This window comes from Bombina bombina, chromosome 2 (genome assembly GCF_027579735.1).
Source record: "Bombina bombina isolate aBomBom1 chromosome 2, aBomBom1.pri, whole genome shotgun sequence".
In the NCBI taxonomy this organism is placed as follows: domain Eukaryota; kingdom Metazoa; phylum Chordata; class Amphibia; order Anura; family Bombinatoridae; genus Bombina; species Bombina bombina.
In genome coordinates, this window is record NC_069500.1 from 17,230,898 (window position 1) to 17,248,607 (window position 17,710).

General features: G+C 40.4%; 1 protein-coding gene across 1 annotated transcript in view; it reads right to left on the bottom strand.

Annotated features, from left to right (window-relative positions):
- LOC128646845 (latent-transforming growth factor beta-binding protein 4-like) overlaps positions 1-17,710 on the bottom strand; it is a 377,095-nt gene that overhangs the window by 246,270 nt on the left and 113,115 nt on the right. The window contains exon 3 of the mRNA XM_053699646.1: positions 12,952-13,077. Within this exon, the coding sequence (XP_053555621.1) occupies positions 12,952-13,077 (126 nt within the window). The remainder of the gene's footprint in view (positions 1-12,951; positions 13,078-17,710) is intronic.

Below are 17,710 nucleotides of genomic sequence, written 5' to 3' on the forward strand. Positions count from 1 at the left end.
CCTGTTATGCTCATAGATCTGAGGGTCACTACTGTAGGATACAGAGTGAAGATGGTATACCAAAAGGAGTTGGATATGAGCTAAACAGTAATATAGTATGGTAATGTAGGATAACTCAGAATCCAAAGTTTAGGGAGAAGCTTATTCACATCCAAATTAGTTGTAGACTCGCATCACACACATATAAAATATTTACATAACTTGCACAGGCACACACACACACTTTAGATAGAGTTGTGCAGGGTAGCTTCGTTGGTTATTTACAACCAGATAAGAGATATGCAGTTTGAGAGTAGTTGTTGGGTTAAAGTCAGTTTAAGCACATAAAGTTCATCAGAGGTTAATGCAAATGGAGCAGTGCTATTTAGGCAAATGATAGATACGGCAAAAGTCACTGTGCAAGTCAATATAGTGAATCACAAGCGGATTAGTTCATGTAACAGCAAGTGCATGAGATAAACTGGTTAATAGCTTAGTATGGCAGGTAAACTTGATTACTTGATTATTTGAGGCAAGCAGTAGCAAATGACATGAAAGGCAAGATATCCTTATTTGTAAATTGATAATACAGACCGGTAATCCTGATGATAATACATACAAACCGACTTCCCAAATAGTATCCTCAGAGTGGAGCAGAAGCGGAGTTACCGGAGAAGAAATGCACACAGCGTGTGCCCGGATTCAGTGAGAGTGTGTGGCGGCTGCGGTATTACCTAGTGACGTCACACGCCAACGGACCAGCATGCGAGTAAGCAGGAAGCAAGCAGCGAGAGAGACAGGAACAAAGTTGTGGAGCTGCAAAACCACAAGACTTGAGTAACAGGAACTAGCATCAGTAGCAGGAAATCCCAACTTAGACAGGAGGGAATAGCTGGGTGCGAAGTGTTCAGGAACAGTGGGTGACTGAACAAATTACCAAGCAACGTTCAACAGTAGGTGGAGCCTTAAATAGCAGTATGATAATTAGTAGTTAAAGGTACAGAATGGTAAAATCCTGACACTAGCACTAATTTTGAAAAAAAGTGGTTTGTAAATAGCAAAGTGCTACTTGTATTTATTGCCCTATAACTTTCAAAAAAAGCAAAGAACATGTAAACATTGGGTATTTCTAAACTCAGGACAAAATTTAGAAACTATTTAGCATGGGTGTTTTTTGGTGGTTGTAGATGTGTTACAGATTTTAGGGGTCAAAGTTTTTTTTTTTCAATTTTTACTCATATTTTATAATTTTATTTTATAGTAAATTATAAGATATGATGAAAATAATGGTATCTTTGGAAAGTCCATTTAATGGTGAGAAAAATGGTATATAATATGTGTGGGTACAGTAAATGAGTAAGAGGAAAATTACAGTGAAACACAAACACCGCGAAGATGTAAAAATAGCCTTGGACCCAAACGGTCAGAAAATTGAAAAGTGCTGTGGTCATTAAGGGGTTAAAGATCTACCTGACTCCAATGTCGCTGGCTGGACCTCCTTAAACATAACTACAATTCTTGACTTTTTTGTCGAGAATGCTTGGGCCTCATACCCGGAATTACTCTTGCAGTATACAGTTCACAGAAAATGCATTTTGAGGTTCTACTCTTTAAGTCCCTGCTACATAGCTAGAACTTCTTTAAAACTCCTCCACACACCAACACACCGTGGGAGTCCCACTGAACCCAAGGGTTACAGGGATACAAACCGCTCACGGCACACTACCAATACCTCTTGCAGTGCCCTACCCGGCAACAAACACACAATATTATGGCATGGGAGAGAGACCTTGATAGAGTACTCGATACTGAGATATGGATGAGAGCCATTGCAGGCACCAGGTGGGCAAATCATTGCATTACCCTTTTTCGAATTATAATATAAATTGCTTACAAGATGGCATTGGGTCTCTAATAGGCTTCATAGATTCTCACCCGCTACTTCAGATAGATGCTGGAGAGGTTGCGGCCAAAGAGGAGATGATATCCATATTTGGTGGAGATCCCCAGAAATCCGCAAGCTGTGGTCCAAAGTTTTTAGTATTTTCAGACACCTATTCCTCCCAAACAACAAAGGCCCTGAAACTTATCTACTGCACCTAGATATCCCCAAACTCCCTAAGCCCAGAAAACACCTCTTAATCTACCTTTTGATGTCCACTAAATTAGCTATCACATGACACTGGAAACAGAGTGCCCCCACTATTGAAAAATTAAAAGAGATCCTATCCAACATTAGGACAATGGAGGAGGCTGTATAACTAAATAGAGGAATTATAGACCTACACACTGATGTTTGGGCCCAATGGGATGAGCTCCAACAGAATGTGGCTAGTAGAATGTAATCACTAATATCTGCCTGCTACCCCTCCCCCCTTTCCCTTCCTACCCTCCCCCTTCTTTTTCTTCTTTTTCTCCTTTTTCTTTCCTAAAGCACTTCCTGTTACGTAGACACAGGAAGCCTTATATTGTTGTTGACACACACTATGGTTTTGCTGGATAAATCTTTGTATTCTTGTGCCATACCTTATACGGAGCTGTATACTTCAGCCCCGCTAGGCTCAAGCCGGACATTCCACCTTTATACTACCAAGGACTAAAGAGATGGACTAACCCAAGGATTGTCTGGAAGCTAGTTTTCAATACTTTTCTTCTTGTTTGGTATTTTCTGGGTTTTTTTTCATTTATATATTTAAAAACAAAAATCTTTCTGAGGTACGAGAAGTGTTGCTGATCCTTTATGGAGGAGAAGCAAGATAATCTATGTAAGATGTTTTTCATCCAGCATGTCTGTTTACTATGTAAAATGAAAAGAAACACCTTACGAGTTTTGCGTTATGGCTGGCTCGCTGCTAACTTGCAAGTTATTTCCACTGCTCACCTTTAACAGCGCTGGTATTACAGGTTTGCAAAAACCTTGCATTAGCAGGCCATATTGCAGCGTTGAGCTCCTTTGAGCTCCATACCGCACCCAAATACCAGCGCTGCGGTGAGCTGGTTTTACGTGCTCGTGCACGATTTCCCCATATAAATCAATGGGGAGAGTCGGCTAAAAAAAGCCTAACACCTGCAATAATGGAGCGTAAAGCTCTGTAACGCAGCCCCATTGATTCCTATGGGGAAAGAAAAAGCTATGTTTAAACCGAACACCCTAACATAAACCCAGAGTCTAAACATCCCTAATCTGCTGCCCCTAACATCGCCTCCACCTACATTATACTTATTAACCCCTAATCTGCCGCCCCCAATTTCGCCGCCACCTACATTATACTTAGTAACCCCTAAACTGCCGCCCCCGACATTGCCGCCACCTACATTACTGTTATTAACCCCTAATCTGCCGCCCCCAACGTCACCGCCGCCACTATACTAAAGTTATTAACCCCTAACCCTAAGTCTAACCCTAACGTAAACCTAACCCTAACACCCACTAACTTTAATATAATTAAAATAAATCTAAATAAAAATTACAATTAATACCTAAATAATACCTATTTAAAACTAAATACTTACCTGTAAAATAAACCTAAGCTAGCTACAATATAACTAATAGTTACATTGATCCAATGGATGACATCCCTTGGAGAAGAAGATGCTCCACACCGAATGTCTTGAAGATGGAGCCGCGCCGCCTGGAGGACCACTTCTTGCCGCTTGGATGAAGACTTCTCCCGGCTTCGTTGAGGACTTCTGCCCGCTTGGATGAAGACTTCTCCCGACTTGATGAGGATGGATGTCCGGTCTTGGATCTTCGGGGGTTAGTGTTAGGATCTTTTAAGGGTTTATTGGGTGGGTTTTATTTTTAGATTAGGGTCTTTGGGCAATGTAAAAGAGCTAAATGCCCTTTTAAGGGCAATGCCCATCCAAATGCCCTTTTCAGGGCAAGGGGGACTTTAGGTTTTTAAGATATTTTTTACAGGTAAAAGACCTGATTTCATTGAGTTAATCCCCCAAAAAGGGCACTTTTAAGGGCTATTGGCAGTTTAGTTTAGGCTAGGGTTTTTTTTATTTGGGGGGGCTTTTTTATTTTGATAGGGCTATTAGATTAGGTGTAATTAGTTTAAATATTTGATAATTTCTTTTTTATTTTGTGTAATTTAGTGTTTATTTTTTTGTAATTTAGAATTTTTTTTTTTTTGTAATGTAGATAATTGTATTTAGTTAATGTAATTTATTTAATTGTAGTGTAATGTTAGGTGTAAGTTTAAGACAGGTAAGGTTTTATTTTACAGGTAAATTTGTTTTTAATTTTAACTAGGTAGTTAGTAAATAGTTAATAACTATTTAATAACTAATCTACCTAGTTAAAATAAATTCAAACTTAGCTGTAAAATAAAAATAACACCTAAGATAGCTACAATGTAACTATATTGTAGCTAGCTTAGGTTTATTTTACAGGTAAGTATTTAGTTTTAAATAGGTATTATTTAGTTAATGATAGTAATTTTGATTTACATTTATTTTAATTATATTAAAGTTAGTGGGTGTTAGGGTTACGTTAGGGTTAGACTTAAGGTTAGGTTTAGGGGTTAATAACTTTAGTATAGTGGCGGCGGTGATGTTGGGGGCAGCAGATTAGAGTTTATAAATATTTAACTAGTGTTTGCGATGCGGGAGTACGGCGGTTTAAGGGTTAATATGATTATTATAGTGGCGGCGATATCCGGAACGGCAGATTAGGGGTTAATTTTTTTTTGTGATGCGGGAGGGCCTTGGTTTAGGGGTTAATAGGTAGTTTATAGGTGTTTGTGTAATTTTTAGCACTTTAGTTATGATTTTTATGTTACGGCTTTGTAACATAAAAGCCATAACTACTGACTTTCAGTTACGTTATGGATCTTGACGGTATAGGCTGTACCGCGTACTTTTTGGGCTCCCCGGCAAACTTGTGATACCGGTGCTATGGAAGTCCCATTGAAAAAGGACTTTTTGAAAGCTGCGGTAGTTACGTTGCGTGATGGCCAAAAAAGTGTGCGGTACAGCTGCAAGACTCATAATAGCAGCGGTAGTGAAAAAGCAGCGTTATGAGGCTTTTTCACTCATAACGCAAAACTCGTAATCTAGCTGAACGTTTGTTGTAACCTCAATAAAAATTATTATAAAAAAAAAATTACAAAATCCCCCCTAACAGTAAACCCCCCTTACAGAACCAACCCCCCAAAATAAAAAACCTAAGTCTAAGAAAAACTAAGCTACCCATTGCATCTGTATGGGCATTGCCCTTAAAAGGACATTCAGCTCTTTTGCAATCAGCTCTTTTACTGCCCATTAAAATAAAAAAGTCCTAATCTAAAAAAAAAAAAGCACCCAAAAAAACACTAACCCCAGGAAATCTACTCACAGTTCCTGAAGTCCGGACATCCATCTTCATCCAGGCGGCGAGAAGTTTTCATTGAGGCACCGATATCTTCCTCCATCGTGGAGGCATCTTCTATCTTCATCCCGGTGGCGCGGAGCTGTGGTGGGGCAGAGCAGTCCAGGACCGGAAGCGACATTCATCGCAGAACGTCTTCTTCATGCGATGCTGCACACTGAAGCTTGAATGGAAGGTACCCCTTTTAGATTGGGGTACCGTTACATTCCTATTGGCTGAATAATTCAAATCAGACAATAGGATGAGAACTGCTTAAATCCTATTGGCTGGTTTGAACAGCCAATAGGATTTCAGTAGCTCTCATCCTATTGGCTGATTTGAATTATTCAGCCAATAGGAATGTAACGGTACCCCAAAGTAAAGGTACCCCATTTTTAAACAGGTACCTTGCATTCAAGCTTCAGTGTACAGTGGTGATCGTATGAAGAGGATCCTCCACGCTGGATGTCTGTGCCGCCGGTGACGATGCTCCGCACCTCCACAGCTCCGCACCACCGGGATAAAGATAGAAGATGTCTCCAAGATGGATGAAGATGTCGCCGTCTGGATGAAGGCTTCAAGCCGCCTGGATGCAGATGGATGTCCAGACTTCAGGAACTGTGAGTAGATTTCCTGGGGTTAGTGTTAGGTTTTTTTATATTAGGGCTTTGGGCACAAAAGAGCTAAATGCCCTTTTAAGGGCAATGCCCATACAAATGCCACTTTAGGGGCAATGGGTAGATTAGGTTTTTTTTAGACATTAGATTTTTTATTTTGGGGGGTTGTTTGGGTGGGGGGGGTTTACTTTTGGGGGGGGCTTTGTAATATTTTATGGTAAAAGAGCTGATTGCTTGAAGTCAATGCCATACAAAAGGCCCTTTTAAGGGCTATTGGTAGTTAATTGTTAGGTTAGGGGGTGTTTTTATTTGGGGGGCTTTTTTGTTTTTATAAGGGTATTAGATTAGATTTAATTGCTATTATTTTGGATAATTTAGTTTATTATTTTTTGTAATTTTAGAGTTTTTAATGTTTTGTTATGTAATTTTTAAATTTGTATTTTTTTTATTTTTTTTTCATTAATTTTATTATTTTAATATAGTAATGTTAGGTTACTTTATAGTTTAAACTTAGTTTTTTTTTTTCATTTCACAGGTAAGTTTTTATTTATTTAAAGATAGTTATATTGTAAATTTAATTTAAAATTAGGGGGTGTTAGGTTCAGGTGTTAATAGTTTAAATTAGTGTGTTGCGATGTGGGGGGGCGGTGGTTTAGGGGTTAATAGGTTTATTTTATTAGTAGTGGTGTAGGGGGCCTGCGGTTTTGGGGTTAATAGGTTTATTATAGTAGTAGTTATGTGGGGGGCCGGTGTTTTAGGGGTTAATAGCTTTATATAGTGTTGGCTTTGTGGATGGGCGGTGGATTAGTTGTTAATAAGTTTAATATAGTATTTGTGATGCGGCAGGGTGGCAGTTTAGGGGTTAATACATAGGTAGTTTATGGGTGTTAGTGTACTTTGTAACATTTTAGTTATGAGTTTTGTGAAACATTTTTCTTTCGCAAAATCCATAACTACTGGTCTCAGATCACGGTATGGATCACGGCTGTATGGGTTATAACACAAGCATTTTAGCTGGACCGCACAACCTGTAATACCTGTAAAAAGTAATTGTTTGAGTGCGATATATATCGTTGAATTACAGACACTTGCGGTATAGCTATACTGCCGCCTCTTGTAATATGGGAGACCAGTCATTCCACGCACAATCAGCAATTTTTCAGTGGTATAGCCATACCGCAAAACTTGTAATCTTGCTGAAAGTTGCTTAAAATTAAATACTGTATCTGAATCATAAAAGAAAAATATTGAGTTCAGTATCCATTTAAAGTGGAATAGCAACATATATGATAACCTGCTTGTATTGTCTGCTGATACTGAGCTCCAGCTTAGCCTACCTGCTTGTAGTTTCTGCTGACACTGAGCTCCAGCTTAACCTACCTGCTTGTAGTTTCTGCTGATACTGAGCTCCATCTTAGCCTACCTGCTTGTAGTTTCTGCTGATACTGAGCTCCATCTTAGCCTACCTGTTTGTAGTTTCTGCTGATACTGAGCTCCAGCTTAGCCTACCCGCCTGTAGTTTCTGCTGATACTGAGCTCCAGCTTAGCCTACCTGCTTGTAGTTTCTGCTGATACTGAGCTCCAGCTTAGCCTACCTGCTTGTAGTTTCTGCTGATACTGAGCTCTAGCTTAGTCTACCTGCTTGTATTTTCTGCTGATACTGAGCTCCAGCTTAGCCTACCTGCTTGTAGTTTCTGCTGATACTGAGCTCTAGCTTAGTCTACCTGCTTGTATTTTCTGCTGATACTGAGCTCCAGCTTAGCCTACCTGCTTGTAGTTTCTTCTAATAATGAGCTCTAGCTTAGCCTACCTGCTTGTAGTTTCTGCTGATACTGAGCTCTAGCTTAACCTACCTGCTTGTAGTTTCTGCTGACACTGAGCTCCAGTTTAGGCTACCTGCTTGTAGTTTCTGCTGATACTGAGCTCCATCTTAGCCTACCTGCTTGTAGTTTCTGCTGATACTGAGCTCCAGCTTAGCCTACCTGCTTGTAGTTTCTGCTAATACTAAGCTCTAGCTTAGCCTACCTGCTTGTAGTTTCTGCTGATACTGAGCTCCAGCTTAGCCTACCTGCTTGTAGTTTCTGCTGATACTGAGCTAAAGATTAGCCTACCCACCTGTATATTCTGCTGATACTGAGCTCAAACATAGCTTACCTGCTTGTAGTTTCTGCTGATACTGAGCTCCAGCTTTGCCTACCTGTCTGTAGTTTCTGCTGATACTGAGCTCAAGCTTAGCCCACCTGCTTGTAGTTTCTGCTGATACTGAGCTCAAACTTAGCCTACCTGCTTGTAGTTTCTGCTGATACTTAGCTCCAGCTTAGCCCACCTGCTTGTAGTTTCTGCTGATACTGAGCTCCAGCTTAGCCTACCTGCTTGTGGTTTCTGCTGATACTGAGCTCCAGCTTAGCCTACCTGCTTGTAGTTCCTGCTGATACTGAGCTCCAGCTTAGCTGACCTACTTGTAGTTTCTGCTAATACTGAGCTCCAGCTTAGCTGACCTACTTGTATTTTCTGCTAATACTGAGCTCTAGCTTAGCTGACCTACTTGTAGTTGCTGCTAATACTGAGCTCCAGCTTAATCTACCTGCTTGTAGTTTCTGCTGATACTGAGCTCCAGCTTAGCCTACCTGCTTGTAGTTTCTGCTAATTTTGAGCTCCAGCTTAGCCTACCTGCTTGTAGTTTCTGCTAATACTGAGCTCCAGCGTAACCTACCTGCTTGTAAATAATGCTAATACTGAGCTCCAGATTAGCCTACCTGTTTGTAGTTTCTGCTGATACTGAGCTCCACCTTCGCCTACCTGCTTGTAGTTTCTACTGATACTGAGCTCCAGCTGAGCCTACCTGCCTGTAGTTTCTGCTAATACTGAGCTCTAGCATAGCCTACCTGCTTGTAGTTTCTGCTGATACTGAGCTCTATCTTAGCCTACCTGCTTGTAGTTTCCGCTGATACTGAGCTTAAGCTTAGCCTACCTGCTTGTATTTTCTGCTGATACTGAGCTCCAGCTTAACCTACCTGTTTGTAGTTTCTGCTAATACTGAGCTCTAGCTTAGCCTACCTGCTTGTAGTTTCTGCTGATACTGAGCTCCATCTTAGCCTACCTGCTTGTAGTTTCTGCTGATACTGAGCTTCAGATCAGCCTACCTGGTTATAGTTTCTGCTGATACTAAGCTCCACCTTAGCCTACCTGCTTGTATTTTCTGCTGATACTGAGCTCCACCTTAGCCTACCTGCTTGTAGTTTTTGCTGATACTGAGCTCCATCTTAGCCTACCTGCCTGTGGTTTCTGCGAATACTGAGCTCTAACTTAGCCTACCTGCTTGTAGTTTCTGCTGATACTGAGCTCTAGCTTAGCCTACCTGCTTGTAGTTTCTGCTGATACTGAGCTCAAGCTTAGCTTACCTGCTTGTAGTTTCTGCCGATACTGAGCTCTAGCTTAGCCTACCTGCTTGTAGTTCCTGCTAATACTGAGCTCCAGCTTAGCCTACCTGCTTGTAGTTTCTGCTGATACTGAGCTCTAGCTTACCCTACCTGCTTGTAGTTTCTGCTGATACTGAGCTCTAGCTTACCCTACCTGCTTGTAGTTTCTGCTGATACTGAGCTCCAGCTTAACCTACCTGGTTGTAGTTTCTGTTGATACTGAGTTTCAGCTTAGCCTACCTGCCTGTAGTTTCTGCTGATACTGAGCTCTAGCTTAGCCTACCTGCTTGTAGTTTTTGCTGATACTGAGCTCCAGCTTAGCCTACCTGTTTGTAGTTTCTGCTAATACTGAGCTCTAGCTTAGCCTACCTGCTTGTAGTTTCTGCTGATACTGAGCTCCATCTTAGCCTACCTGCTTGTAGTTTCTGCTGATACTGAGCTTCAGATCAGCCTACCTGGTTATAGTTTCTGCTGATACTAAGCTCCACCTTAGCCTACCTGCTTGTATTTTCTGCTGATACTGAGCTCCACCTTAGCCTACCTGCTTGTAGTTTTTGCTGATACTGAGCTCCAGCTTAGCCTACCTGCCTGTGGTTTCTGCTAATACTGAGCTCTAACTTAGCCTACCTGCTTGTAGTTTCTGCTGATACTGAGCTCTAGCTTAGCCTACCTGCTTGTAGTTTCTGCTGATACTGAGCTCAAGCTTAGCTTACCTGCTTGTAGTTTCTGCCGATACTGAGCTCTAGCTTAGCCTACATGCTTGTAGTTCCTGCTAATACTGAGCTCCAGCTTAGCCTACCTGCTTGTAGTTTCTGCTGATACTGAGCTCTAGCTTACCCTACCTGCTTGTAGTTTCTGCTGATACTGAGCTCTAGCTTACCCTACCTGCTTGTAGTTTCTGCTGATACTGAGCTCCAGTTTAGCCTACCTGCTTGTAGTTTCTGCTGATACTGAGCTCCAGCTTAGCCTATCTGCTTGTAATTTCTGCTGATACTGAGCTCCAGTTTAGCCTACCTGCTTGTAGTTTCTGCTGAATACTGAGCTCCACATTCACCTACCAGATTTTAGTTAATGCTGAAACCAATCTCCAAGTTAGCCTTGCTTCTTGCTTTTTGCTAATACTAAACTCCAGTTTAGCCTACCTTATTCAAAAAAGGTGGAAACTGAACTGACACTAGTAGGCACAGGAGGGATAGAGATCCTGCCTTTTTAAACTATTTGGCGACATTTTCAAATGCTCTAGAGTGCAGTGCTGATATAGTTGTACAACATTGTGAGCAATAAATGAATGCTCCGTGTGGTGAAGATTACTATTATGAGCTCTCTTAATGCAAATGTATTTAAAATATTAACAAGCTTTAATTGCAGTTTATACATCAACTCGTTATGTGCATAAGTTTTCTATTATTATGATTATTCAAATTAAATGATACCTTTTATTATCGGCTAGATTTAGAGTTTTGCAGCCAAAGGGGTGCGTTAGCTACGCGTGTTTTTTTCCCCCCGCACCTTTTAAATAACGCTGGTATTGAGAGTTCTCTGAAGGGCTGCGTTAGGCTCCAAAAAGGGAGCGTACAGGCATATTTACCGCCACTTCAACTCTCAATACCAGCTTTGCTTACGGTAGCGGCTAGCTGGAAAAACGTGCTCGTGCACAATATCCCCATAGGAAACAATGGGGCAGTTTGGGCTGAAAAAAAACCTAACACCTGCAAAAAAGCAGCGTTCAGCTCCTAACGCAGCCCCATTGTTTCCTATGGGGAAACAGTTTCTAAGTCTGCACCTAACACCCTAACATGTACCCCGAGTCTAAACACCCCTAACCTTACACTTATTAAACCCTAATCTGCCGCCCCCGCTATCGCTGACCCCTGCGTTTTATTATTAACCCCTAATCTGCCGCTCCAGCCACCGCCGCAACCTACATTATACCTATGTACCCCTTATCTGCTGCCCCTAGCATCGCTGACCCCTATATTATATTTATTAACCCCTAATCTGCCCCCCCCCCAACGTTGCTGCTACTTTACCTACACTTATTAACCCCTAATCTTCCGACCGGACCTCACCGCCACTATAATAAATTATTTAACTCCTAAACCGTCGCACTCCCGCCAAGCTCAATCTGATTGGCTGATTGGATCAGCCAATCAGATTGAACTTGAATCTGATTGGCTGATTCAATCAGCCAATCAGATTTTTCCTACCTTAATTCTGATAAAATGATAGAATCCTATCAGCCAATCGGAATTCGAGAGACGCCATCTTGGATGACGTCACTTAAAGGAACCTTCATTCGTCGTCTTGTCGTCGGGAGAAGAGGATGTTCCGCGCCGGAGGTCTTGAAGATGGAGCCGCTCCTCGTCGGATGGATGAAGATAGAAGATGCCGCTTGGATGAAGATATTTTCCGGTCCGGATGTCCTCTTCTGCCCGGATAGGATGAAGACTTCTGCCGCTCCGGATGTCTTCTTTTGGTCCATCGCTGCTCGGCTGAGTGAAGACGACTCAAGGTAGGGAGATCTTCAGGAGGGTAGTGTTAGGTTTATTTAAGGGGGGTTTGGGTTAGAGTAGGGGTATGTGGGTGTTGGGTTGTAATTTTGGGGGTGGTAAAAGAGTGCAAAAGAGCTGATTTCTTTGGGGCATGCCCCGCAAAAAGCCCTTTTAAGGGCTGGTAAGGTAATAGAGCTGTTAACTATTTTAATTTAGATTAGAGTAGGGAATTTTTCTTTTGTGGGGGGCTTTGTTATTTTATTAGGGGGTTTAGAGTAGGTGTAATTAGCTTAAAATTCTTGTAATCTTTTTTATTTTTTGTAATTTAGTTTAGTTTATTTAATTGTAGGTACTTGTAGTTAATTAATTTATTTATTTATTGATAGTGTAGTGTTAGGTTAGGATTTATTTTACAGGTAATTTTGTAATTATTTTAACTAGGTAGCTATTAAATAGTAAATAACTATTTAATAGCTATTGTACCTAGTTAAAATAAATACAAAGTTGCCTGTAAAATAAATATAAATCCTAAAATAGCTACAATATAAGACTTTTTTCTGCGGCTGGAGTCTTGTCGGTAGAGGCTCTACTACTCACTTCAGCCAAGACTCTAAATACCGGCATTAGGAAGATCCCATTGAAAAGATAGGATCGCAATTGGCGTAAGGGGATCTGCGGTATTGAAAAGTCGCGGCTGGAAAGTGAGCGTTAGACCCTTTCCTGACTGACTCTAAATACCAGCGGGCAGTAAAAAAGCAGCGTTAGGACCCCTTAACGCTGCTTTTGACGGCTAATGCAGAACTCTAAATCTAGGCGTATGTTTGTAAAAATATAACACATATAAAACTTGTAATATGTATATTGTAAAATGTTTTATATTAACAAAAACTATTATGCACTATATATATATATATATATATATATATATATATATATATATATATATATATATATACACACATATAGTATTGTGGTTTATAATTTGATTCCACGTGACAAAGTGAATTAAGAATTAAAATGTAAAATAATCATTAGTAAATAAAAAAATTCCCACTTAATATAATATTTTTAATTTGATCAACAGGTCTTACCAACACAGGTTGTTCCCTCACTGCCAGTTCTGTAGCCGGAGTAACAGGAGCATGTGAATGAGCCATCAGTATTCTCACAATATCCATTCTGACACCGGCCTGGGCTCATTTGACATTCATCTATATCTGTATGAACAGAACTGTATGTTAGACCTTACATTATTCATGATATAAAAGAGTATGTATGATTACATGATAAATGTATTTCTTTCATAAAGGTGAGTGTCACATTTAAGATTACTCTCCATCCACTATAAAGAGACAAAAACATATCCGGTCTCCTGTGACATCACTGATACGTGACTCCGACCTGCCAATTGCGGCTGGATTTGTTCCTTGTGATACAGAGCACTCTGTAATGTTAGGTTAGCTGAACCATAAGTTACCGTCTATGTCTTTCGGCTGCTGCCTTTGTCAAGATGCCTTCACCATGTTTCTTCCTCCTTAAATAGCACTGCACACTTAACCCTTTTCAGTCTGGCATCTTCATCAATACATTCAATTACATACCATTGCACTTTTAACTATCTAGGGTGGCTTGTTAACTTAATTCCCTATGACTATCGACTTAATATGGACAATAGAATAGAAGCATTTTATCAGTAGCTCTCATCCTATTGGCTGATTTGAATTTGAAGAATCAAATCAGCCAATAGGAATGCAAGGGGCGCCATATTTAATTGCGTACCTTGAATTCACTATTCAGTGTACGACAAGGATCGTACAAAGAGGATCCTCCATGCTCCATGGCTCCACGGTCGCCGGTCTTCAGTTCCGTGGTCGCGGGCCTTCAGTTCCGCGGTCGCCGGCCTTCTGTTCCACAGGCCTTGATGAAAATAGAAGAGGTTGCCGCTTGGAAGAAGACTTCACCGCGTGGCTTCAAAAAAACGTGAGTACCTATCTGGTGGTTAGAGTTAGGCTTTTTTTTTTTTTTTTTTTTAGATTTGTGCAGCTGAAAAGAGCTGAATGCCCTTTTAAGGGCAGTAAAAAAGCTGAATGCCCTTTAAAGGGCAATGCTAATACAAATGTCCCTTTAGGGGCAATGGGTAGTTTAGGATTTTTTAGTGTTATTTTTTAATTTTATTTTGGGGGTATGGTGGGTGGAGGGTTTTACTGTTAGGGGGAACTTAGTTTTTTTTAAAGGTAAAAGAGCTGTTTTACTTACGGCAATGCCCTACAAAGGGCCCTTTTAAGAGCTATTGGTAATTTAGTATTAGATTAGGGATTAGGTTTAATTTTTAAATTTTTGATAATTTTATGTAATGTTAGACTTTTTTTTTTCTGTTATTTTAGATTAATTTAAACAAACACCTAGATTAGGAGTTTGGCGCTATGAGTCAAATAGCAGCGTTATGGCCCATAATGCTTCATTTTCCCTAACGCTGCTATTACAAGTCTTGTCGGTGTAGGTGCACCGCAAGCCATTTAGCCTGTAACGCAACGTCAGTACCGTACTTTTAAAAAAGTCGTTTTTCAATGGGACTTCCATAGCGCTGGTATTACGAGTTTTCATGGGAGGCCAAGAAACGTGCGGTACACCCTATACCATCAAGATCCATACCGCCATCTAAAAGTCAGTAGTTATGAGTTTTACGTTACAAAGCTGTAACATAAAACTCATAACTAAAGTGTTAAAAAGTACACTAACATAAACTACCTATTAACCCCTAAACTGAGGCCCTCCCACACTGCAAGCACTAAAATAAATTTATTAACCCCTATTTTGCCGCTCCGGACATTGCCGCCACTATTAAAATGTATGAACCCCATATTCCTCCGCTCCCTGACATCGTCACCACTATAATAAACCTATAAACCGCCGCCTTCCCGCATCGCAAACACTATTTAAATATTATTAACCCCTAATCTGCCGTCCCCCCCACTGCCGCTGTAAAAAAATGTAACCCCCTAAACCGCAAGCCCCCACAATTTAATATACTAAAACAAACCTATTAACCCTTAAACCTGAAAGCCCACCACAGCGAAATATACTAAAATAAACCAATTAACCCCTAAACCAAATGCCCCCACAACGAAATATACTAAAATAAACTAATAACCCCTAAATCTATTGACCCCCTAACTTTATATTAAAATTACAATTTCCCTATCTTAAATTAAATCTTAGCTGTCAAATTAAAGAAATTAATTTTAAACTAACAATTAAACTAGGATAATGATTAAACTACAATTAAACTGACTACCAATTAAATTAAACTAAAATACACATTAAAAAAATCCTAACACTACACTACTAAAAGTATCTAATTACAAAAAAATTAAACACTAAATTACATAAAATAAACAAATGATCAAAAATAAAAAAGAATTACACCGGGGGCGGAGCCAACTGCCAAAGCTATCGGCTGCACAATGCTGGAGCTCCTGAGCTGTAATCTAAGTTATTCCCATTACATATAAACTGGAAGTCTATTCTTAGATGCTATACTGGATTTTCACTTAGTCTACACGGCTAGCTACTTTTCGTGAGAGTAGGATTTAAGTTTCCATAATAGATAGCACATAAAGCTGCCGACAACTATCTCAACAGAAGAGCGCAAATCACCATCTTGGAGCAGTATGGAGTCCCTAAGCAGATGGGAAACCAGGACGGGACATTTACTGAAAGATTTTTATGGAGAGATACAGAAGGATCTGATTGCTATCAGGAACAAACTAAAAGCACTAGTCTCTTGCCAAGCACAGACGGAAGAGACATTTGAGAGCACAATCCTCCCTCCCTTACAAAATGTCATCGACGAAGAGCCGGACACTGCAATTGGGCTCACAACGAGATCTGACCCTTGCGGGCTACAGGAGCCACTAATTCACATAAGCAACAAATTGTTGGATTCAGGCATATTTGGGGAATACACAGCATCCCCACGCTGGCCGATACATACCTGGTCTGGAATTCCCTGCGCAGAACAGCCCGTGCGGCTGCCACACATCACAAAGCCGCCAGATATCCAGCTACTCGCCAGTCACCCTCACAGCCCTTACATCTTACACACACATGGCACCTCAGGGCAGTCGCTGGACCTTTGGGCTAGGAACTACTTACCTTTCACCTACTCCCGAGTTACGACACTTCAGAGTGCTCCCCATACTATCAGCCGGCTCATGGGCAATCTGGTTAGGCACTGGCGATCACTCTGGGATCAGGGGAAAAGGCTGACATACAGGCCTCTTCTTCCCTAAGTATGCTTTGTCTGTTTGTGCAGCCCCTTAAGTGGTACTATGCGACCCTCTGCGCAACTCTCAAAATCGGTATGGATACAAGCCAGATACTTACCTGAATTAACTTGCTCCGTGGAGGACTAGATACCGCAACAGATCCTGTCTATTTGGATAAGGCTCATCATATTGATCACTCGCCAGTTCAGATTTATAATCCTAGCCCTTGTAAATGTAACTGCTTTACAATGCTGCGGGGGTTTTTTCAACGGAGGTCACACTCCCACTACTCAGACTCGGAGCAGGTTACAGTTTCATTTGAGACTTCATCTAAGTTAAATTAGACTATGTGTTCATAACGAACTATTTATATTATGGTTTTAATGTTATATATCTTTCTGACTACACCATATTTATGTTTAACCAGTTTTCACTTGTATAAGCACATAGTTAGTTTATTATTCTTTCTATGTCTCATGTTATCGGCAGAAGAATAGACTCTGCCGCCCTATCCCCCATACAAGCAGAGTTTGGCAGAACAGACCACTATTTCATTTTATTTAAGCTTTAGGGTAGTGTATAACTTCACAGCCTCTCCACTACACCCTGTACCCTTATCGGTCACGTGGGGGCATAGCCTTTCTCTTAGATCTATTAACCACAGGATCACTTATATAATAACAGGACGGGAACCGGTTATTTAGCTGGTTTCTGCCTTAAACACCTAATCCTAATATGTAACAGACAGAGTCGATTCCAGAATACTTGTGGTTGCCTATTCTATCTATAGTTTAATTTTATGCTGTCCATTGAATTCTAATTTATTTGGTCATGTTAAATATTCAAGGTAATATTTAGTGTTTATCTATAAGTGAGCTACATTATATAAGCCTCTTTGTATTTACTGGGCTTGAATCAAGTACACTTCTGTTTCTATTTCCTCAGCATGTGTTAACCCTGATATGTGGTGGGTGGTGCTTTATATTGTTTTGTCTATTATAACTCTCCTGAAATGCTACCTTACTGTACTCCCTGTCTGCTCCTAACTCATATAATATAGTTAGGTCATAGCTCTATTAATGGGACTTACTGACTATCTTGAAGTCCCTCACCATTTAGAATGTTGCATATTACTATGTTACTGAAAGTCTACACACAGTAGTCTTGGAGAATACTTTGGGTTATGTTTTAGTACAGCTATGTGATATTTTAACATGTTTAACGGTCTTATTTCCATTGCCTGATACTTCTGCTTACACTTATTTATCTGCAATGTGCTTATATTTAGCCTTTGGTGTCACCATGGAAGCAGAGAATGTAATCTAATTTTCAATAAGGGGATTTATCTTGATATGGGTGTTTAAGCCTGATGTTTAGATGTAAGTCTGCCTCCTATGTGACTATCTCATGTTTGATTGCCCTGGATAGCCCGCCATATACCCTACTTTCACTTTTTACGCCTCTGATTACAATGCCCACATTCTCTGACCCCCACATTGTGTATATATGCTGTTCCTCCTATATTAGCACCTACTAACAACTGGTCACTCATCGTCTATCCCTTATATGAGGCTCTGGAATA